General features: G+C 46.9%; 1 protein-coding gene across 1 annotated transcript; it reads right to left on the bottom strand.

The window, feature by feature from the left end:
- Nucleotides 1–20,318: 20,318 nt before the first annotated feature.
- RPL37A (ribosomal protein L37a) lies at nucleotides 20,319–23,739 on the bottom strand. Its single transcript, XM_051623935.1, has 4 exons — nucleotides 23,636–23,739; nucleotides 23,032–23,160; nucleotides 21,723–21,805; nucleotides 20,319–20,485 (listed from the first exon to the last, which is right to left on the bottom strand). The coding sequence occupies exons 1-4, from the start codon at nucleotides 23,636–23,638 to the stop codon at nucleotides 20,422–20,424; spliced, it is 279 nt and encodes a 92-aa protein (XP_051479895.1). The 5' UTR covers nucleotides 23,639–23,739; the 3' UTR covers nucleotides 20,319–20,421.
- Nucleotides 23,740–24,015: the final 276 nt, after the last annotated feature.

Here is a 24,015-nt window from a genome sequence, read left to right as displayed (position 1 = left end):
GGCTGTCACAGCCTGGTATGAACTCAGAAAGTCTAGCAGGGCTGTACTTCACACTGGGACAACAAAGCCACCATCTCCTGGGACAGGAATAAACCATCCCCAGAAAAGAACAACTCTGCTGGTGTAACTGCACCGAAGACTTCAGTGAGCCCAGCTAAAGCCACTCACCAATCACATCATCCCCCACCCCTGACCCACATAGCTCTGCGGGTAAAAGACTGTACCATTGCTCTGGCCAGAAACATTAGACACAACAAATGTATTTTTAAAACAAGGGGGAGGAACATTTTTCAGGCCTAGGGGTAGAGCATGTTGGCTTGAACTGCAGGAGAAAGTTCAAGGTCAAATCTTCCTGCACATAAACCAGTTCCTCTGGCAATGCTTTGCAGCAGTGCCAAGTATCAGTTCCTATTCACATCTTCCACACAAGTACCTCTTCTCCTTTGGACACCCACATATATCTGAAAAGAATCAGGCTATAAATCAGCTCTACTTTTAGCTGGCAAAGTCCTCAAGACAAGGACAGTCTCCAAATAACACCTGTAAACCATGTGAGAGAAAGCCAGGTGATGCTGTCTTGCTCATATCAATATGTGGGTGCATCAGCCCATGCTTCTCACTCAGGATCCCAAAAGAAGATTGAGACTTCATAATTATTATCACCTCTCTTCCAAGACTAAGACAGACAGACAAGCAGATCATACATCAGTAAAATGGATCCCATTTAGAGCACCCCTGACTCTTCACCACGGCCTTCTTCCCAGTGGGAGCCCAACCTGAAAGACCCTTGACAACTCTCACAGGACATCTATCCAAAATCCATTTCCCAACACGGATTGTCCAAAGCCTTATTATTTTTAGTAATTGTTCCAGCCAACCAAAGAGTTACTTCATGGATTGAGCTCCAGTCAGTTGACAAAAGCAAGAACTAAAACTAGACTGAAGTCCTATCTTGGGCCTCACTGCCAATAGATGCAGTTTTACAAGTTGGTTTTCTGGGGTTTTTAAATATTTTACTCTCCTTCTCATTGGAACCAAGGCAAGTGTTTGACTCTAGGGAAGGAAGTGATTAAGCCCACCCCACTCACAATGTTCTGTTGATCTCATTCATTATCCCCAATCTGAGCCACAGCAAGTACTGCACAAGTTAGAGTTGTAAGACAAAGTTCTCTCTTCAAATATGTTTAGGTCTGCATTTTGGTGAGCAGTATTTCCTGCAATGAAACCTCATCTTGCTTGCTCCCCTGAAGAAATGTCCTTGTATACAGCAGATTCATCACTGTCCCCTGGGCATGGTGTTCCTTAATTTTTATTATCTTAAACTATTTTCAACAAAAATACTGCATCAGGGAATTAATTAGCTACACTACTGACACTAAGAACTGTATCTTCTATGGCTCAAAACAATCAGCATGGTCATTTTTCTTCTCTACCCATTTTCAGTTCCTTGTCACCCCTAAAAAAGAAAGAATTAGGAAGGTGCATAAGGCAGGTCTTAAAATTTTGTTCTGAAGTCTTTCTTTACTTGCTCTTTAATTCAGCTAAACCCACAACAGAATATTTTTCACATGCCTGTCCAAAAGCAGCCCACCACTTAAGAGCAACCTGTTGACTACAAAACACTCTCATTAACCACTTCCGTTATAGTGCTCCTCACCACGTAGGTGCCCCACACACTTCCCAAAGGTTTTGGGGAAGCAGCCACCCTGAGGCAGCACTCGACACCCCCTCAGCAGGGCTGAGCAGAGGGCAGCTGGGAAGGGAACCTCTGGCCATCTCACAGGAACACACCGGCAGCCTGGCAGAGTCAACACTTGTGCTGACCTTCAACTGTGAGCAAGAAAATCCCATAACACAGACTGTGCCATAAAAACATGTGCTCTCGCCATGGCCAGGTGGAATTACTGCAATGGGATGTTAATTGGCCTCTCTCTGAAACGGGTCCAGGGGCAACAGTGTACAAGAGGAGCAATGGTTGCACTCCCCCATGTACCCTCTATCTGGGCAGCCTGGTTCCTAGGGACTGAGCACCAACTGGGCTTGCTATGGGTCACCTCCAGGCCTCCTGGCTCAGCCGTTGTCACCCTGTCTCCAACAAGATTCTTCACCCCAGAACTTTCTACTTGGAGGAGATCTGACAGCCTGAGACACCTTGTCCTCCAGGCTGCCCACAGAGACCCACCAGCAGCTGGCTGGCCCACAGGGCTCAGATCTGTCCCTTGGTGGCTCACCTTCCCCTACAGACACAGATCTTCTGTTGGTGCCTGGTGATTAGAGAGCTGCTCCCAGTTCCAGGTTCTCCTCTGCTGCCTGGCTGTACACTGGGATATGCTGGTTTCATGTCCAAATTTTTCAAATATTTTGCTTTGTGGTTTTTCATGTAGCACTCAAGATATTTTACAGAAGGCACCTTATAAAGTGACTCAATAAATACACATAAAACACTGGGTTTAATCCTTCCTTTCACATTCTTCTCTTCATTATTAAAATGTCCTCAACCTACTGACTCTCTCCCCACCCTGTGTTTAGGCCAGTCCAGTCCAACTGAAAATACTTTTGGCTTCTACAGGAAGACTGGAAAATGACTATTTTATTTCAAGGAAGCTTGTTTTGGACTAAAATCAGGGCTTGTAAATGGTTGTAGCAAAGAAGGGCTGTAAGGTCTATCACATCAGGTGCACCAAATAATGACAGCGTGGCAGTGTTTTCATGCCAAGGGGCCCAGTGCTGTACAACAAGACCTCCACTCACCAGCCCTTCCTCTTCAGGTTATCCTGAATGGGAAAAAGTACATAGAAAAGAAGAACAAATGTTCAGAGATAGAAAGGCCAAAGGACACCGAGAAACAGGCTGAGCAGTGTGGGTACAGCCTGAGGGACAGGCAGAACCTGCCCACACCAATGGTGGGACTGTCCCCCTTGTATGAGTCAAAAAGGTGCCTGACTGCAGTGAATGACTCCTAATAGGTGGGTTCAGCCCCTCCAAAAACCATGTCAGGTGTGCATTGATTTGGAATTAACTTCAGAGGAAGATCCATCAAACCTGCTTTCATTTTTTCATTGCCATGGTGTTTGCATCATATCCAGCTCCAGGGGTGCTCAGGTACCCAACAACTGTCTGCTCCTACCAGCCACCAACTCACTTCTCCACGCAGCCCAACTCTGCTCAGCACTGATGGACCATCTCCAGGCCCTCTGTGAATTAAGGCAGTAATAGGACAGGCCAACAAGAAGCAGCAAAGCTCAGATTGTGATGATGGTAGCTTATCCTGCTCTGGCCCATGCTCCGCATCTCATGAGTTTCCTGCAGCAGCTGGGAGATGGAGAGAAACAGCAAAGCACAAGATGGGCGTTTTGTACATCACCAGGTAATACCTGAGAGTTCAGGACTTCCTCTGTCACCAGGTGACAGAGCCTCATCAGAAGACAAGAATTAAGCTTTGTAAATGAGTGGAAGACTCATGCCAGCCATAGGGATAAGGAGGCACCCTCATCTGACAGGGTTCTGGGTGACAAGCCCCAGAGGATAATATCCATGCTCTTTAAAAAGCACAAAGTTCCTAAATAGGGTCTCATCAGCTGAGAGGTCAGAGCAGCTGAGAGACCACACTAGCCTGGATTTTATTCCTGAAGCCCTGACCCCAGGGCTTAACTTTCTTAAGATTTCCTTGTGGATCACAATGTTCTCAACAAGAGACCTTTGGGACCTCTTGGGTAAACGTGGGCATTTCTTGTATTCATTACCAGCCTCTGGCTGCATTAATACCTTAGCTATTTCATCACAGGCCTCTCATGCCTGTTAATATGTCTTTTGGAATCATTTCAGCCCACAAGTCTCCCAGTTCCACAGTTCTGCTGAACAGCTTTGTCCTTTTTCAGAAGGAGCTGAGCACTGTGGTCTGGAGGTTAAAGCCCTGGAGGCTCATGCATGGGACAGCTGGCCTCTGTCCCTGGCTCACTGCAGCCTGGGCATCCCTTTTACCCTTTCCATCCCTCTGAGCCCACTGGAGACAACCTGGCAGCATAAGGGTGACGTGGCCTCTGGTGTTTGCAGGAGGGGGAATTACCTGTGCACAGGCACATCTGTGTGTATCTGATGTTCTCTCTTCTTCACTGATAACCCAAAGCATGATGGCAGCAGTGAAGCCAGACAAACAGCAACTAGCTATGTCCAACACTTGTGAAGCTTTACTGCTGAAAGGCGGAGAGATCAGGTGCTCTATGAGATGAATGAAGGGATAACCACAGCTTTTGACACAACTCTAATTATTTAAAAGTGGCCACAAACCCCAATGGAGCTTTGTCTTCAAGGTCTGAAAGGAGAAAGACATAAGAGTCCTTTTCATGGGATTTTTCTGGATCTTTCTTTGCAGAAATAGTTTGGTCCAGGGGTCAGGGAGTGGCTGCAAGCAGAGGCAGAGATAGCAAAGCCAAGCCCATGTGCTCAACAAGTGCTCATGTGTCCATGCCCTGAGAAACAGGCATGACAATGACCTTTCAATGCCTTCTGTAGTAGGAAGATGCACAGAGCAGATGAGGACCAGAGACCAGCCCCTGCTCCATGTGCTCCCAGTGGCTTCCCTGCCCATCTCTCAGGGAAACCCTGCTCACCCCTTTCCCTTAGGGGTGCAGAAAAACTGGAGCTCATGCACAAGCTGGTGTTTTCACCTCTGTGCAAGTGAATCCCACTGGGGTCAAAACCCCAAGGCTTAGGTCACAGGAGTTGGCAACTAAACAAGTTGGGCTGGAGATCTTATGACACCAGACTGGCAAGGCTGTGGCACTGCCACTATGGCTGTTTGAGAGGGACCTTCCAGGCAGCTGGCTTTGCTGCTACCTAAGCATGGAGGTTTTGTTCCTCTCTAAGGCTTAAGTAAAATAAGCCAAGCTGGTCAGGAAGAAAGTTGTTAAAATGTTGCTGCTTTTCCCTGCTAAAAAATGTCATTATCCTTGACCTCTTTTTAACACATTTCTCAGATTTAGGATGAAGAAACACAACTTCCAAGGCTTTCAGCAAAGGCCCATAAATTTGTTTTAAAATAAAATAAACTCAGAGTTGGAGTTATTTGGTCTGTTTTCCATGAAAAGTCTAGGAAAAAAATCCTCAGAGAGACACGTGCCCTGTTGAAATACTCAGTTTCACAAAAAGGACTGGTTTTCATCATAGATAAACAATTCCTGTAAGAAAATTAGAAGCAAGTCTGATGAGATAGATCATATGGGTTTGGTTCAATAGGAGCTATGGGATATCTACTCTCATAATCCTACCCTGTCACACTCTTTCTGAAACTGTCAGTAAAATAACCTACATCCTATAACCAGGTAACTAAATAAGACTGACACATCTTTGCTCTTTGCATTATAGACAGGGATCTGTTGCTGTTCTTGAAGGCCTTAATTTGCAGCATTCAACAGCTTAACAATTTCCCCACGCCTTCTGCTCATTAATTGCATCAATGAAAGGAATTAATTTGATTTATATCCATCTACATCAAAAAACATCATGAGTGACACTTTTTAATAGGAAGAATATATTCAGCGATAAGAGAAATGTCACAGTCTTTCCCAGGATGACAATAAACTGATAGATCTTGGAGTTTTAAAGCCAGGATAAGGTAAATTAATTTGGATTGTTCCTACTGGTGCCAAGTCTGAAGCTGATGCCTTGCCAAATCTACTTTAGAAGGGCAAACTGGTGAGGAAATGCAACAAAAAATATGAACTTGCAATTTACCTTCCCATTGCTCTAGACTGGATCTCAAACTACTTTCTGCAAAAACAGCTGGTTACGTAGCAAGCAGATTCCACCCAAATAGAAAACCTTGAAGAAAGTCTTCCACCAGGGTCCACCCAAACACCTTGTTTAGCTCAACTTCCTTCAGGGGAGAGAAAACAGGTCTCTCTTCAATGTGTGCTGCAGATGATGACTTCAAGGACCTCACCTATGGGTATGGAGTGAGGAAGAAGGAACTGAAAAGGATATTGACACTTCTGCAGGCCAGATGAAACCCTCCATGAGGCCAGAGATGCAGGTAACATGACTTAGTGTGACTTGCAGCACCCTTCCTGTATCCACATTTACGGAAAGGGCCAGAAGTGGCATTAGGCAGACCATGTCTTGTTCAAACTAATTATCTGGCCATATCTTTCTTCTGTCAGCAAGCTCACAGGATACCCAGATCTGCTTGCCTTTCTTTCCATAAATTTTGTTGTGCAGGTCTGGTCACTGCAAGCAGCTCCACATTGGTGCCTCTGGAAACTTCATCCATTTGTGCTCAGAGGAGAAGCCAGCCAAGTGAGCCAGGACAAGCTTCAGTCCAGCCAGGAACAGAGAAAGAGGAGCCTGTCCTTTACGAGTGCCCTCAGCAGACACATCTGTTGTGCTGAGTTTTGGAGCCAGGGCAGAAATACATCGGAAATAAAATGACTGAAAACAAAAGACGGAGGGAGAAGACAGATTCAGAGATGAAACTTCGAATCTGAAAGCATGACATGAACCATTCAGCCTGTCAATGACACAACCCTAGGGTGACTTGGTTGAGACAATAATTATGCACATGGAGAAGAGAACTGATATGGCAGGGGCTCTTCAGCCTGGCAGACAGAAGCACAACACAACCCATGGTATAGCAGGGAAACTGGCCAAATTCAGCCTAGAAATAAGCTTGGTAGAAGGAATTGCCTATTGGCCCAAATCACCTACAGCTGTGATGGCTTCTCCATCACTTACAGGTAAGAACAGTGGCTGGATATTTCCTTACAAGATCTGTTCTTGCAGTCCTGAAAACTTCTAGCATGGTTCAGGAGAACAGATGATCAGTGTCCCCTTCATCTTACCTGAGCCACTGCTCAGCTACCTGCTGGGGACCTCTCGAGATGACCAACACAATCGGTTCATCAAAATGAACTGATGACCTACATTTTGGAGAGGGACTCTGCTTCAGCACCAGGCTGCTGAACAATGCAGCCTGCTGGCCAGATACTTCTCTCCCTCTGCCCAGGCCATTAGCTCAGAAACTAGCCAGAAGAGACCAAAATGATCACTCAGTCTGAACTCTTGCACAAAACAGACCGCAGAGCCTGCCCCAGTAATTCCTGCATGAATACACTGCAGTCTTCCGGAGCCACTGGGAATACAGGGCTGGAAACAATAGCTTTGAAAGAGCAAATCAAACTTTAAAAAAAAAAAAAAAATGTTGAGGGGGAGGCAATAAAAGTCATTATGAGTCAAGGAGGTAATTATGTGCGATAGCAGGGTTTCTTTGGCTGGGAACCAGCAAGAGACACTGTCTGCATCCAACCCTCAGGATGAGCATGACAGAGCAGTTTGTGCTGCAAAGAATTAAGTCCTCAGACAGGAGAAAGGTGAGGGAAAAGGCAGCAATCTGAGAGGGGGCTGGGCCTAATTCAGGCACGCACAAGTCATTAAGCTAATGTCTCTTGGCTAATTGCGCACACAGAGACATATCCTGCAAGGAAAACTGCCTGAGAAACAGCCTCATGGAACAGGCATTAAACAGACACATTAAGCAGGGGAACAGTAATCCTTTTTGGATGCCAGCAGGGTGTGAGGCATTTCTCATCCACAGGACCGCAGCCATTCAGGCAAGCTCAGCCCACAGGAATCCCACAGAAGCAAGAAACTGCAAGAAGCTACAGGCCCCCCATCACTGCTCCGTGTACAAAGGCTCAGGGCAAAGAGGAAGAGATCTGGGTGATGATATGTGCGTGCTGTTAAACATGCCTCCCCAGGTTTAGGTTTAGTAATAAAACCATGTAATGGGAGTGGAAGAAGGAGGCCAAGACTTCTGCGTATGGTTTGCATCTTTGCCTGGGTTTGCTCAGTGATTCAACCCAGCATTATTGGGTCTTTTAGAAACAGACCATGAGTCATCCACACCATGGGTTCCTTTCTTCTCTAGAAAAGCCCCCCAAACACAGAAGGGTGAACCTAAGGGAACAGTACTTCTCTTTATGAAGCTGTTCAGCTTCCTCATGCGATCTATCTTTTAATCTCAAGCTCCTCCAAGCAGAAAGGGAGGATGCAAAGCCTGATACTCTCAGATATGAGTGCTTGAAAGTAAGACTTGCTGGTTTTTTAAAGCTAAAGCCAGAATGGACTGCAGGAGGACCGAGTGCTTTCCCTACTCCAAAAAACCATCAGCTCTACCCAAGCTGCTTCTGACAAGCACTTGCCTTATCTCCAACTAGAAATTTCCAGAGGTTACATTACTACCACCTCATTTCATCAATACATAGTCTTCCTTGTTGTGGAGTTGTTCCTATCATAGAATTGTAGAATTTTGAAGCTGGAAAGGACTTCTGAAGGTCTCTGCTCCAACCCAGAATCAAAGTAAGGCAAATCAGATCTACTTGGCCAGGTGCTGACCACCAACATTTAACCTGTATCTCTCTTGCTGCAGTTTTAACCATAATTTCTTGTCAGGTCTGCCATGGATACAGAGAACCAATGAGGCTCTTTCATCTTACAGCAAAATCTTTTTTGTAGTTAAAAAAATGTTTTCAAGAAGCCTTTCCTTCTTCAGCCTTGGCTCATAGGTAGTTTTTGACGCTGCTGATCTTTTATGCCTGCCTCCCACAGACAGTCTCCGACCACACAAATCCTGGACCTGCCAACCTCACAAAGAGTACTGTGGCTGTAAATGGGAAAAGTTAGAAGCACGTGCCTCCATGGGCTTCCTCCATGGAGGGGAGAAGACAGAAGTAGGCAAAGCAGAAACAGCTCATCAGATGCTATGAACACCAGTGTTCCCTTGGGCCCCTTCTCCTCATGTCTCTGACAACCTTGAGCATGAAGAAACATAAAAAACCCAAGTGTTCAGTTCAACTGTTGATAGCTGTGGTACTTCTTGCTGTGCCAACTATGTTGTATGCCCCAGCTCTTCCCCAGAGCTAGAAGCATAAAAGAGTGGAAAACTTAACTCACAAGACATTACTGTTATTGTTTTCTAACAGGGCTGTGCTAAAAACCCCTCCACCCAGAGAAAAGCCCTTTTGTGCCATGAACAGGCCACACATGGTCCAACTGCTGACCAGCAGACTGGGAGGAGAAGCTCATGGTGAGATGTGTCCCTCAAGATCCAGAAAAATTAGGACTGCATCTCCCTTAGCTGTAAGCCTTTTCTTGGGTATCCTCTGCTCTGCAAATCCCTTCATTGTGTCACCCCATCCTCTTCCCAGCCCTGTCCTGGGAGCTCAGCTTCACCACCCTTCCCTGCCTTCACCCATGCCCCAGAGCATTTGCCACCTCCCCAACCACAAGAAAAAAGCCTCATTCAACTTCTCTTCGACCTGACTCAGTCCTGCATTCTCCCCATCTCCTCACCCTCTGCAAACACACACATATTTTAGGGCTGAGAAACTCCAGTCAAGCAGAAGGTGCTTTAAGAGAACAGGGCTTTGAAAAGAAAGGGCCTTGCCATGTTAACTAGAGGGGCCTGCCAGCCAACAGCCCAGCCCCTGAGTGCACAAGGAATTTTGACCTCACATAGAGAAATTTCCTAGAACATTAAACCTTTCTTCTTGTTGTTGTTGTCTTCGTCGTTGTTTCTTTGGCTCTCTTGCTTCTCAATTTTCCACTTGGCAACCGCGTTGAAATGATGCAAGGAAGTAGCCACTGCTTAACTGCAAATTATTAACTAAATGTCAAGGAGTTTGTGCACCACTGCACGCAGGGCAAGGGGGCCTGTGTTCTACGTTACAAAAATCAAGGGACAGACTTGGCATCACTTTTCTGCCTAGAGATATAATTTAGTGGTGATAGTCCATTTGCTCCAGAACTGATTCCTAAAAGAGAAGGCACTTGCACAGTCTATTGAGGGAGAGGGAAAAAACAACAACAACAACACCAAAACAACACACCCTTAATGACCAAGGGCTGATCCTTCAGCTGTTGAAACTCTTTCCTAAGGGCCTCAATCGTTGTTTAAACAAACACTGATTGTTCTTAGCTGGGGACTGGCTAGAAATAGTTTGACAGAAGACATTCTGCTGCAAAATACCAAGCTGATGAAATGGAGAAAGACTTCAGGCACTCAGGGCTACCCAAGAGCTCCAAGTTTTCCTAAGACTTACTGCCACCCCAGCGGGAGCTGACACCCCTCTGCTGAGACAGCGTGTCTGGCCACACGTGTCCTCCCAGACTGCTGCAGTCCAAGCCAGAGTGGGTTTGCACAAGCCGTGGGTGAAGGTGCTGCTGTTCTCAGGGCTGTACCTACACTTTGCCCTAGACACATCTTTGCTCAGAGGACCTCATAGTTTAAATACTCAAGACCAACAAGCATCCCAGGGGGGATCTGTTCCAAGGGGTAATTACCCTCATTGTTAAAAATTAACAACATAACAATAATCGTAGACAGCTGGGCCTTTCGTGCCTTTTATAGCAACATTCCCACAGCTCCACAAGGACATTGTTTGGGATTCACAAATACATTTTCACCCCAGTTCAGGATAAATCCTTAGTCAACTGTTTCAGATGCTTTCCCAAGAGAGAATGGTTGTTTCCCATGTAGCTCTAGCCATGGCATATCTTCCTGGCATGTGTATCCCGGGCAGCAGAGCTGGGGGTCTTCAATACTTGCAAAAGCTGAGCTCCAGACAGTGTTTGTGCACCCAGAGTTGCTGCACCCTTCACTTGCTCAGTGTTTTAAGTCACATTGGCTTGTCTTGGCACTGACGGAGGCTCAGTTGCCTTTGGTTGCCTTCTGCCCTCCAAGAAAGGCTGGCTGATGGCAGATCAGCCAGGACAAAGAAAGGCTCAAGGACAAGGAGAAGCATGTAAGAAGCTGCAGCCAGCTCATCTTCAAGGTGGCAGGAAAAGGTGGATCAGGAGATGAACTGAGCAGAAAAACCCCAGCTCCTGCAAGCTAAGCTGATGACCTAGGAGAAGTCTGGCAGAGGCCTGATAGGAAGGGTGGAAGTAGGTTGGTCAGCTGTGATGACATGCATCCTACAAAGCTAAAAGAGCGTGCTTAGCCTGGAGTTCTCCAAGTGTCAAATCGTGAGGGGTCTTAGGACTGTCATTTGAAGGCAGACCTCAGCTACACCCTGCTCATCTCAGGCTTGTGTGTCCCCTCCCTCTAGCATCCGTAACAACCTGTATTTCTGTGTGCTGGGAAGGGCTAACCAAGACCAAGAGGGCAGGAAAAACCTTCTGCAATTCTCCTAGATGCTGCCACGGATGGTCACTGCTCTGCAGCCTGACACAGCACCAGAGCAAGGCAATGCAAACCATCACATAGACACTGTCAGGATTAGCAGGAACGGCCAGTGCTTGGTCTCTGCCCTGAGAATCAGAAAGTGTCAATAGTCCAGAACAAGAAATATGCCTGGAGAACCTACTCCACTGGTTAAACACCATCACCCATAAAAATTAGTAACAAAACAATAATAGTTGACAGCTGTGCTTTTCCTGCCTTGTATAGCAACATTCCCACAGCACAGTGAAGGACGTGTTTTTGGGTTCACAAAGAGATTTTGGGCCACATTCATGCCTTCATCTCTTTTTCCATGGCCCATCTCTCATCTCACCTGCTGGACCCCACTCACCAGCAGGCAGACAGACTGCCACTTCCACTGCAATAAAACCAACCAGCCAGCAGAAAAGCACATGCACACACACAGCAAGCTTGATCCTTGCCTGAGTGAAGCTTAGCATTCCTTCACATTCTGGGTTGTGGAAAGAGTTGTTCAACCAGGCTCATAGCAACCTTTTAGACGTCGCACTCAGAGTTATGTAAAATATTTTCCCTGCTTTGGTCCTTGGCAAACTTTGTTTTATAAGACAAATGGAATTTATTAATGCAAAATATTTATCAGGTCTTTGCACTTTTTTTTTCCAAGCAAGCCGAAAGGTTGACCAGGAGTCTTTCATCTTTGTTGGCTTCTGAATGTTAAAAATGCAGCTGATTTAGAGCAAGACCACAAGCCAGAGTCTCCCTCATTTTATCCCTTTTTCTGAAAGTAATGGCAAGCTCTCCCTTTGACAAAGGTCCCATCTTTCTGAAGTGATGGTAGGGAATATTCCTAAAATGCATTCTGGAAGGTACAGGTGGTCACAGAAAGATCAAAATAAGTGTGGCCAGCAGGTCTAGTGAGGTGATTCTCCCCCTCTACTCTGCTCTTGTGAGACCCCACCTGGAATACTGTGCCCAGTTCTGGGGCCCCCAACATAAGAAGTATGTGGAGCTGTTGGAGCAAGTCCAGAGGAGGGCCATGAAGATGATCTGAGGGCTGGAGCACCTGTGCTATGAAGACAGGCTGAGAGAGTCGGGGCTGTTCAGCCTGGAGAAGAGAAGGCTTCAGGGTGACCTCATAGTGGCCTTCCAGTACCTGAAGGGGCTACAGGAAAGTTGGGGAGGGACTTTTTACAAGGGCATGGAGTGACAGAACAGGGGGTAACAGTTTCAAACTGAAAGAGGGTAGATTTAGATTGGGTATTAGGGAAAAAATCTTCACTGTGAGGGTGGTGATACACTGGAACAGGTTGCCCAGACAAGTTGTGGATGTCCCCTCCCTGTAAGTGTTCAAGGGCAGGCTGGATGGGGGCTTTGAGCATCCTGGTCTAGTGGACAGTGTCCCTGCCTATGCAGGATGGTTGGAACTAGATGATCTTTAAGGTCCCTTCCAACCCAAACCATTCTGTGATTCTATGACCTCCATCCTCCAGGTGAACAACAGAGATAAAAGGCAGCATGAAGGGTCCTCTGTACTCAGCTCTCCACATATGAGCAAAGTAAGAAGATATTCCATGCCTCAATGACCTCACATCCTCCAGGAAGGTGCATGTAAGGTGATGACACACCAAAAAAAGAAGGGGAGTAGTGGTAAAAGGTAGGACAGTACATTGGTCATAAGAAGTAGCCTGATCCCCATGCACAACCACTCTGATCACTGATCCTCACCCTTTGGAAAACAGAAATAATGTATTTGGAATTTCTATCACCATGTCTAATACCTTGCATTCTCAAAGTGAGCACTGTGAAAAGACTTACTAGTGTTTAAGATTAATGTTGTAAAAAAGTTCACTGTCTTAGGCTGCTAAGCACTGATTCAGTAATAATAATCCAAACCAGAGGTCTTGGCAATGGCCAGGCTACCAGTTTAGGCTTCCATACCTGTTTAATTGTTTGTCATCTTCTATCTTTTCCTTTGACTGTTTTCTCCTTTCTTTTGATGGGTACCAGTATAGTCTTCATCTGAGGTTCAGAAGGACTATCACAACATACACAACATTTTTGTCAGAGATGGACCTACTTTGGAATAACCACTTTTCCTTGCTCTAGGAAGCTGCATTTATTTCTTTGTATTCTTCATGGACAAAGAACACATCTTCAGCTTACTAAGGTTAAAAAGCAGTTGTTTAATGCCTAGATTGTTTAATTGTTCCTCCTTGTTCCCTTGCATGACTTGGGTCTACTCTGCATTTAAGGTTTGGTTGCCATTAGTTTTCCAGTCCTATGCCCATCCCAGGCTGTAGCATGATAAACACAGGCTCTGTGGCCCCACGACTCAGTTTCCTCTGCAGCAGCTTCCCCACATCCCCCCTGACAAGCTCTTTCCACAAAGAGCAGGTAGGACTCTGAGCACAGGGGATGGGATCCAACATTTCCAACCCAAACACAAACGTGAGCTCCCAGGGGGTGTCCATCAGATGACTGAAAGCTAGGAAAGGATGTCAGAGGCAGACCAAAGCCCAAGGAATCTTTCACAGAATTCAGTTTAAAAATGCAGCCCAAAGCCTCAGCTAGTGTAACCTCACCATGTTGTGCTTGGAATTGCACAAAAAGATGAAACCCAGGCCAGCTCTCCCTCTGCTGCCACAGGGACAAGGGGCAGCCGTGACTGAGCTGGTGAAGGCAGTTCCAACCCGTTTTGCCTCCTGAAAGATCAGGTGGAGGCGGGAGACCAGCAAAGCTCCGTACATCCCTCACAGGGATGAGCCTGCTCCTCTCCTGGCTGTGCACCGGGAAGCTTGGACATGTTCCCACAGCAGTGCTGTATCTGCTCTGGGTCAGGAGGTGAGGAAGAGAGGACAAGAGAAGAAACAAGATGTGGGTAAAGGTCGAGGGAAAGCCAGCCCTTTGGCTCTCCAAAAGCTTATGCAAGATTGGCTCAAGGGAAGTTTGTAGCCTGATATATCGATGGATGCCAGACTCCTGGGAGAAAGTTTCTTTCCAGGGAGACATGGGGGTTTCTGTGATGCTGCGCTGGCTTCTCCCCCTTTCTTTGCTTTGGCAGTTTAAGATGCCAGAGCAGCGCTGCCCTTCGCCTGGGGCAGAGGCAGAGAGGCCGCCCGGGACTGAAGCTCTGACCTGCGGGTCCCCGCCTGGCTGTAGGCACCAGCTTCAGGACTGCTTCTACACCAGTCTAAGCACTGGGTGGGGAAACAAAAGGGGAACATGACAGCCTCATTCACTTGCTAACAGCCTACTGAAAGACAGCCATCAAATCTGTGATTGCCATGCAAAGATACAGTCCAACTTGCTAAAACAAAACAAAAATAAAAGAAGAAAAAGCAAGACCTAGCAAGGGAGGAGAGAAAATGGATTAGGTTTTCCAGAAGCACCCCAAGCCCCAAACTTCCAACTCAACGAGCCCCAGGAGGCCGATCGGGGCAGTGACAACAAGTACTTTTTTCAGCTCAGGTTAGAAAAACTCTTTTTTGCAGAGCTGTCACAGTTCATACGGTCAGAGCAACACTGCAGAAAGAAGGGCTGGGGTTTTGGGGAAGGGGGGCAGGAAAAAAAAAAAAAGAGCACAAACCCTGCGTTGGGAAAGCCACACCGATGAGCTTGTTAACATTTGAAGAGACTGCTTGGCCCGATTCCTTACACAGATTCCTGCCAAGAATTTGCAAGAGGAAAGTATATTTAGCAATCCAAGACATGCCAAAGCCTTGTCAAGAGGAAAAAAAAAAACACTTGGAATATGTGGAATAGCAATTAGACGTTTTCTAAGCAGCCATTTTCAAAATGCATCCAGGCATCTAACAAGGGCACCTGAGGCATATCCACAACCCCGCCACACTCCGTGCCTCAAAAGACATCCGCTAAGGATCGAATTCTCGGAGAAAGGATATGTTACCGAGGGCAACTGCCCACTTCCAGAGTGCTGGGGCTGCTTTCAAGCACGCAGTTCTCTGTCATCCTGAACCACTGGAAATATGCAGCCTCATGCCACTGCTTATCACTTTGTAACATCCTTTGAGGAATTATTTCTCCAAGAAAAACTGTGAGCTGCATCACCAAAAAGCAGGGAGGTGTTGCCTGTTCACTTCTTTCATGGGAGCTGGGCCACCTGCTCTGCTATGCTGTGTTTCCCCAAAGGGAGCTGCTGAACATCCAGGGCAGATGAGCAGCAGGTGAAAGCTAGGACAACAAAGAGATGGTGACTTGCAGCCTGCTGAAGTGCTTCAAGACACATCATACCCTATCCCTGGCTGATTCTCTTCATTGTCCAACGTTCTGAGCTGCAAAGCTAGCAGTACACTTCACCAGTGAAGCTTTTTTCTTTCTAGGGAGAGATCTAGAAAATATTCCCAGGACAGGGTATTTCTGCCTCAGGAAGGTAACTCACCTGTGTTGGTCACTCTCGTTTCTCCCTGGGATGCAGCCTGGAGGAAGAGGCATGAAGGAGCTCAGGAATCCAATGAGTAGCACTTGATGGTGCACAAGGATGAAGGCAGCCAACCAGATGGGCCAAGACATCTGCTGTTCATGGAAGTTAGAAATCACACTAGGATATGCTCCTTAAGACATGGTACCCATTGCACCAGACTCTAATACAACCAAATCCCTAAGGAAAGTCAGTACCTGCCCATGGGCTGAGTTCACATGTCCTTTAACTCAGGATGCACAGAAAGGACATTCAACACCTGTGGCTGAAGTTTCTCATCCCTGTGAGCCCTAAGTCCCAACAGTCTAAAACATGTGGCATAACAGAAACAAATGGTGCCCTCAAGACTTACCATGATTCCCTACAGACCAAACTGGCTGCCAGTGAGCAGGAGGGAGCAGGAAGCACAAATAAATTATTTTATTTTTGATACTGCTAAACACTTAACAGAGAAATCAGAATTAGGATAGTTGGCCCAAGTTCTCTTAGTCTTTGATTTCCAAGTTCCTTCAGGTTCCTGAAACACCTCTGGGCACCTGAAACACCACCACTTTGATCGTAGCCACAGGCACCATCCTCTTAGGTTATATCCTCTATCCTGCAAAAAAAAATCCCATGGAACTGACACACTGCTCCGAGAATGAGGCTCCCTTACTACTTGCTCATCATACACAACTAAGATCAACCAACCCTCTCAGCCACACCTACAGAACAGTCAAGATCTTAAATTTCCATCAAAACTTCCACCAATTCCCAAAACGGTAGCAATTCAGATGGGTCAGACACTGCCATAAGCTCATACCCCCCAAGACAGATGCCAGTACTTCGCCCTCTGCTTCTACAGCACCTAGAACACTACCCAAGTTTGTTATTAAGGCTCATCAACAAGCATACTGAAAGCAGTATGTAAAATTAGTAAGAATTCCTGATTTTACCCTAGATTTCCAGAGGAAACAAATTTTGAGGGTCACTTGGCCAAATCTACACATAGCTGTTGATGCAAAAAATTATCCTAGGATATATACAGGGTTTGGGCAGAGTCACAACACAAATTCAGCTCTGTTAGAAGTAACAAGTGACCACCAAACGCCCATCTCCAACCTCCCTGCTCCCATTTCTACCTCCTGATCTCCTTTGGCACAGTCCCCTGTTTCAGTCTAAAATCACTGTCACCCTCTGTTTTAGGGGAAAAGCATGAAAAGGTGAGCTAAGTAGCTACAGCAGGCATAGAGGTGAGCAGAACCTTACTCCTGGGTGGGACGGGGAGCAGAGGCAGGAGCTGTGCAGCACGGAGCAGCAGAGCTGCAGTGTCGCCCGCTGGCCGCTCCCAGCACTGCCAGCTGACAGCGCTCCCACCACAGCATCCTTCAGCTCCCACCGCCCTCTCCACCTTCCTCCCCGCTCTCGCTTCGAGGAAACGTGCCGAATCGGCAGCCCTGAAGGTTCACCACCACAAAGTGCCCCTGCTCAGGAGCAGACCAGGGTACCATGGCGCTCTTGGAAGAAAACAAGACCAGGAGTTCTTCAGGTGCAGCCCGAACAAGGATGCAAGTAGGACCACACAGTACATCTTATTTTCACCTTGCCCAGCTTCTACCTGCTGCAAAAATTTAATCCAAAGGGACTGTGTAACTTTCTCAGCAGAAACAGAAGTCACCTTAGATGAGATTGCTGTGCAATCATCCTGGAATATCAACATAGTGAAGACAGCCTCTGCACCTGTTAATTAATGAGTGGCTACTTCATAGCAGTTGAGTGGGCTTTAATCAGAAACCTGTACTTTAATTAGGACTTCTGCATTAACAAAGAAAGCACAGAGGTGTGCAGTTACATCTCCACACCCAGAACTGGGAGGTGAAAGGTACATGGAAATGTGACCCAAACACACCATGATGAGAACAAAGAGCAAAATGCAGAACAAGGCTGTACTGCTTGTAAAGGGACCTCATGTCCCCAGCAGTGAGAGCTGGTAACACACACCCCCACAAAACACAAGCCTTCAAAGACAGCAAGCAGGTAAAATCCCTATTGGCCAGGAGCTTGCTCACTAGTGTGCATCTGAATCTAGCAGTTCAGGAACTCCAGAAGGCAGCAGAACATGTTTAAACAGGGGATATCTGCAGCTGTTCCAAGGATGGAGCAGTCCATCTCTCTGGCTGATCAGAGGCATAGCAGTGACTTTGCTGTTGAATAAGAGCCACTTCCATGGCTCTCGTATCACTGCAGATCTGTGCAAATTTTTGCTCCAGTAGGAACACCTCATGAAGGTAGTGCTGAGTTTTGGACCTCTTCTGCAGCTTCACTGAAACAGCATTCCCACCTCCTACCCTTAAGCCCACCAGCCAGGAAGCTGGGCTGCTCTTTCTGAGCTGTCAGGTCTCTCCTGCCTTGACTGGCCACACAGTGCCTCCCTGTGGAACCGTGGAGCTCCACTGAGCAAGCCAAGGCCTTCAGAGTCCCTTCTAGAGACAGAGCTGTATGGTCACACCACCAAAGGAACCTCCCTTGAAGCACATCAAGTTTCACCAACAAGGCTGGCACATGATGAAGTAGCAGTCATCAGTGCTCATGCGGTTTCATCACAATTTCCCAACAAAAGGACTTTCATTTTAAATGAAGACATCTTCAGCATAATGGAAATTTGTCTTTATTTTGATGCCATTTAAGAAGTGTTGTACTTGCTCAGAAACCTTCTCCAAAGCACCCTCCCAAGCTGATGCACAGATGTGTGGTCAATACCTCCTGAGCTCACTCATCTGCATGTGAGCTGGCAAGCTGAGCATTTCTCCCCATCCACTTCAACCCTTTCCCCAGAGGTCCAAACAGGACACAGAGCTGTTTCTGGACATCCAGTCCATACAAACTCCCCAACCCTTCCTTCTCATTGAAGGTTTCTCTAAAGGATGGCTTTGTGACTTGTAAAGCAGCTCCTGGACCACAGCACTTCATAAACCTATGCAGGAAGGTAACCCAAAAGTCTTGGGGCAGCACCTTTATAAATTCCTTGAGGTGGGGCAGCAGCTCTTCTTCTGACAGTAGTGATACCCTCACATGCCATCCACCTGATCTTCAGTGGGAGCAGCAGCCAACGAGAAAAGCTGGCTCCTTGGGCTGTTCCAGCATTCCACACACCAGTGGACAGCCTCCCTCAAGGGAACAGAGGAATCTTAACTGAAAAGGAAGTTCAAGGCAGCCTGGAGATGGCATCTCAAGGCAACTGGTTAACAAAAGGGAGAGCTCAGCTCTGAATTTCTTGAACCCATGGGTTCACTCGTAACCCTGCTAACAGCAAATGTGCAGGCAGCCATGACGGTTTTCAGCTATATATTAAAAAATTATTCCTCAGGAGAGCCATTGCCAACTCCGCCTCAAGCCTATCACATGACTCTTTCCCCCTGCACTACAGGCAGAACAAGGTGTGTTGATGGATAAATATGCAGTAATTTCTCCCTCAGATGGCAGACTGTGCAAGTCCCAGGGAATGACCCTCATCCTTGCTAGGATGTGCAGGATATGCAGGTTGCTACAAATGACACTGGATACCTGAATATACACATTTACCTTAGTAAGGGAAGTATACAGCACAGAATTAAAAAAGTTTAGAAAACAAGTTCAGGGACATTGCAGTCAAATTTCTGAACCTGACTTTTTGCAGCTTGAGAAAAAGCTCCTACTTGGGTCCACTTCTGAATCTGTCATGCAAAGATGTCAGGATCATTAGTGACACTATTGCCACAGCTCATCACCACCCAAATCCATTTGAAGTTGGAATATGGAGGCAAGAGAAAGCAACCACTATATTACCTGCTCACTATTCTTCCTACAGCAGCTACCAAAGTTATTACCAAGACTTGTTTTGTGACCTGCATTTTTAAGGACAGGAAAGGTGTTGCAGTCACCAAAAAAAACAAAAACAAAGCTCAAACCACATCAAAACTCACTTGATAAAGAGAATATAAAAAATGTTTCACCTCATAAGCTTGACAGTCTAAAGGGGTGGAGGCAATTATTAAATCAAACAGCAAGTTTTCCTCCTAGACTCAATGTCCCAGGAGATGGCTACACGAGAAAATTTATTGTTGCAACTCAGTACAGATTAGGAAACTGCAAGATACAGACATGGGAGCCTGCCACCACAGCACCACCAGAGTGTCTTCAGGTGGACTAACCAAGACAACATGGGCTGTAGTGAACAGCCATCCGCAGCTGGCACTGCAAAATGAGCAGCACCAGACAGCAAGAGAGGATAGCTGCTCTTTCATTATTCAAATCTCTGCCCCCAAGCCAGTCACAAAGCTTTCTTTCCTCTCCATGTTGCAGCACATACCCTGTTCTCCTGAGCTCTCCTCAAAGGCAAATGGGAAGAGGCAGAGTGATGATTTCCATGTTCTCTCCTCCCCCCTTACATCTGTCCATTCCTCCACTCGTGGAGCTCCACAATATTCCTTAAGGCACAGGCATGAAGGACATCTCAAGATGTGCCAGGCTTGTTCAAGCTCTTTAAGCTCTCTTCAGATTCACATCAGTGCATTCAAGCAACAAAGTATGCAATTAACTGGAAAAGTGGTTTTTAATGGCTTCACCAGTAACAAGAACCACTCAACTACTGGATAGCAAAAGTAATGTCTCCATAGTTATAATAAATACAGTACAGCAAGACAGAAAGGATCTTTTGAGGCAAGATGAACATGATTCCACTCCGTTATCACCTTTTTATTGTTAAAAGGACAGATCTTGACAGTGGGGAAAAAAAAAGATGTTTCACAAGGAGAACAGGATGCAGCTTCTACTGGTCCTTCAGCTCCTTCAGTCTTCTGATCGCAGATTTGACTGTCACTGCAGAGGTGGTACTGGAAGAAGAAGCAGAGTCATCTGCACGTGGCAGCAGCAGAACAAACCACACCAATGTTACATTTTGGAGAAAGCACTAATCTTTTCCAACAGTTACTGCCTGATTGCACTGTCATCAGGGAGCTAATTCCACTTTGCTTTTCACAACAACAATGCGTAGGCCTTTGTCTAGAGAAGCACATGCAACTTCACAAGCCACATCTCAACCCAAGTTACCCAGCCAGGCATCGACTGCACACGCAAGCGTGTGGGCTCGGATTCCTGGTGACTGGTGTGTGGGACAACTGTGTCTTCTACCAGAACTGGAGGGGGAGGGAAGGAGAGTAGACAAAGGAAGTAAGCAAGGGCACCATCACAATAAGGATTATAATGGCTCAGTGCTTTTAAAATGAAAACCAAGCACAGAAGTAACTTTCCTTAGACTAAATCTGGTTTTGCTGATTGTACCTGTGTTTCGGAACTGACAAAGCAAGTGTAGTAACCACCAAAAATGCTGCTTAGGCTTTGAAACAAGATGCAAGATTTCCCTTACACATTTAAGACTTTTAAATAGTTAAAAGAATCAAGGAAGGAAAAATATTCCCCTGGTCAGAGGTGTAATTTATTAGAAGCTGTTGAAGATCTCTGTAGAACAGGTCAGAGGGAGAACTGTCAGCTGTCATCCACACAGCTGATTCCATCCTGAGACAGCTGAATGAACCAGCCATCCTCTCAGCTTCTTTTTTTCCAACATCACCAAAACCGGCCCAAGCACCAACACCTCACACAACCAACAACTGTGGTTCCCATCTCCAGAAAGAAATGCTACCACAGCCAAGGCAGAAACTACCTAGGTAAAAATATGTTTCAGTACACGCAGATGTTTTAATTTCTTTATATGAAATCTGGGAAAAGATGGAGAGCTTGTGCTTTTGAAGAGTAAAATAATTGCTTTGAAAAAGCACAGAGAGATAAAGAAACTTTGGAGGGAACCACCAAAACCAGCAGCAGTAACATGGATAAAACACCATGTTCCCAGAAGCTGTACAAGCTGGAAAGATTAGCAATCAAATCCAATTTGATCCGTTCCAATACGGCAGTGCAGGGAAAAAAAAAAACCACAACCCCACATATCACTAATTTGAGACAGATCTACTTAAAAGTTAGTGGATTAAAATTTAAAAAATTAAATAAAAATCTGTATGATGCCTCAGCTATGTCAGAAGAAATGCTGATAGAGCTTCTTTATTTCCTTACTTGTAAGTCCAGGCACCACCAGCAACTGTCTTCATGCAGGATCCACAGTGCCAGATACCCACAGCCTTCCTCTTCATTTTGGTCTGTAATAAAAGGTAAAAATAAATACAATAAAAACCCCAACCATGGCACACTCCATCAGCTGAAAAAGCCAAGAGAATTTGTACTATCATCCAAATATCATGCGAGAACATCAGCCTCACACCACAGCATTTCCTCTAAGTGTACTTAAGACAGGCAAGTACCAGGACATGTTTTTATTCAGATTCTTCAGAACAGAGAAAACCCTTCTGAAACACTTTTTCATTCAGATATAAAGTGGGTCATTTCTAAGCACATAAAAAATTCAACACTTTTCTGAATAAGAAAAATAGCAAGGAGTTACACTGGTGGTAACTGATGTCCTCACCTGGTTTGACGACCACTGTAACATTACTGATATTACTGCTCCCTGGACACCCAAGGGGCTCTAAACCAAACCCCTTTTGAAAAGCACCTAAAGAGGGAGCAGTGGGCACTGAACTCCTTTCACCCAGGCAAGTCCCCATCATCTTGCAAATGTGACAGTAGGTTTGCTTAAACCTATATTGGAGCTTAGACCTACAGGCAGCTCTGCAAATGGGGGTAGCAACATTCCCACTTCACATGAGACACTGAATATAAAAACTACAGATAGAAATGTATTTAAGCTTCCAGCCACTCAAAGATACGTACTGTACAGACACTAATAAAAATTATCTAGACAAAGCACAAGCTGATGTGCCTCTCAAGCTGTTAAAAACCAGACTTAAGAGTGAATTTTGATTATGAACATGAGCAGGTCAAGCTGCTTATCAGAAATGTCTTCTCACTCAGAGTTATATAGCACAAAAATGTAAGTAAAAGACTGCAATAAAGAGTTGTAACTAGGAAAAGCAAGTTCTCTTCCTTGTCCTGGTAAGCTATGAAGTTACTGAAGGAAAAAAAAACAACCCAAGCCATGCCTTAACTATCAGAATAACAAGAATGTTGTTTTAATTTTGTGGGGTCTTTTTATTAGATATCTAAAACATCCAGTATAACATTTCTCACTGTTTTGTGTAATGAAACATACTTTTTCATTTAACTACCATTTAGTACACATGTCAAATCCCTACTAACTTTTTAAGTGATTCTGACAGTAGCCCAAAGCTTGCAATCAACTAACCACTATCTCAAAACCAGTTGAGTTACCTTCTCAGGAGAAAAATTACCAAAGCACCACACCACATTTCCAGACTCAATAATGAAGATATTCTTAAAGGCTGCTTCAGGGAAGGAGGTCTCTCACCTTGCCACAGAAGGAGCAGGTGTACTTGGCATGCTGGCTAATTTCAATCTTCTTCACCATCTTCCTAAGGGATGCACCGTAACGGGTACCGTATTTACCCACGATCCCCACCTTCTTGGTGCGCTTAGCCTGTTGGGAGGCAAACCAGAACAAGTTTCAGTTTCACCGAGATCGCCACCTCCTCGGCTGCTCCGCTCGCCTGACGCCGCAGCACCGCGCCCGGCCCCCGCAAGCCGCCCCGCAGCCGCCCAAGGCCTCTCCCGACGCCGACAAGTGTTACCCCGCAACGGCGAGAGGGCCACGCTGCTGCTGGGGCAGAGGGCCGCGGCCTTCCCGGGGCCAGCCGCTCTCCCAGGGAACCGCCAGACACCGCCACCCGCTCAACCCGGGCCCTGCCTCTCCCCGGGACGCCTACTCGTTCTTCCAGCGCCTCCCGCCGCCCTCCTGGGCCGCCTCCCCGGCCCACCCAGCCCCTCCGGCTGCCCGCCGGCCCTCCCGCTCCGTGCCCTGCCCTGCCCTGCCCTGCCCGCGCACCCGCGGCCCCAGCGCGGCGGCCCCGGCCCGGATGGCGGCGGATGCGCCGCGGGGCCCCGGCCCCACTCACCATCTTCGCGGCGGCGCCGGCGCGGAGAGAGAGAAACCGCCACTGCGCAGGCGCGGAAGAGCGGCCGCCGCCGGAAGCGAGGGGGCGGGGCGCGGGGCGGGGCGCGGGGCGGGCCGGGCTGTGCCGCGGCGGCAGCGCCGTCCCCGGGCAGCGCGGTCCCGCGGGAGCCCGATGGCGGTGCGTCGGGAAGCACCGTGCAGCAAAGCCAAGGGCACCTGAGCGCCAGCAGCGCCGGCGGGAGGGGCACCGGGACTTTTCGCCCAGGAAGGGCCAGCAGGGCAGGAGGGAGCGGTTCTGTTCCCCCAGCGCGTTTTGTGAGAGAGCAGGCGGTAGGGAGGGGACAGCACGGAAACACGGACAGCAAGCCAGCCCAGAGCTGC

Source organism: Apus apus, chromosome 6, assembly GCF_020740795.1.
Source record: "Apus apus isolate bApuApu2 chromosome 6, bApuApu2.pri.cur, whole genome shotgun sequence".
NCBI classification, from domain to species: Eukaryota; Metazoa; Chordata; class Aves; order Apodiformes; family Apodidae; genus Apus; species Apus apus.
The sequence above is the reverse complement of the archived record's forward strand: the minus strand, read 5'-3'. Positions and strand labels throughout refer to the sequence as shown.

Excerpts from the sequence above, each read along its gene's own strand:
- RPL37A (XM_051623935.1), bottom strand. Across the intron at positions 21,806-23,031 it reads CCTGCTCCTTCTGTGGCAAG|ACCAAAATGAAGAGGAAGGC; the intron begins GTGAGAGACCTC and ends CTTTTATTACAG. Across the intron at positions 20,486-21,722 it reads GGTGGTGCCTGGACTTACAA|TACCACCTCTGCAGTGACAG; the intron begins GTAAGGAAATAA and ends TTCTTCTTCCAG.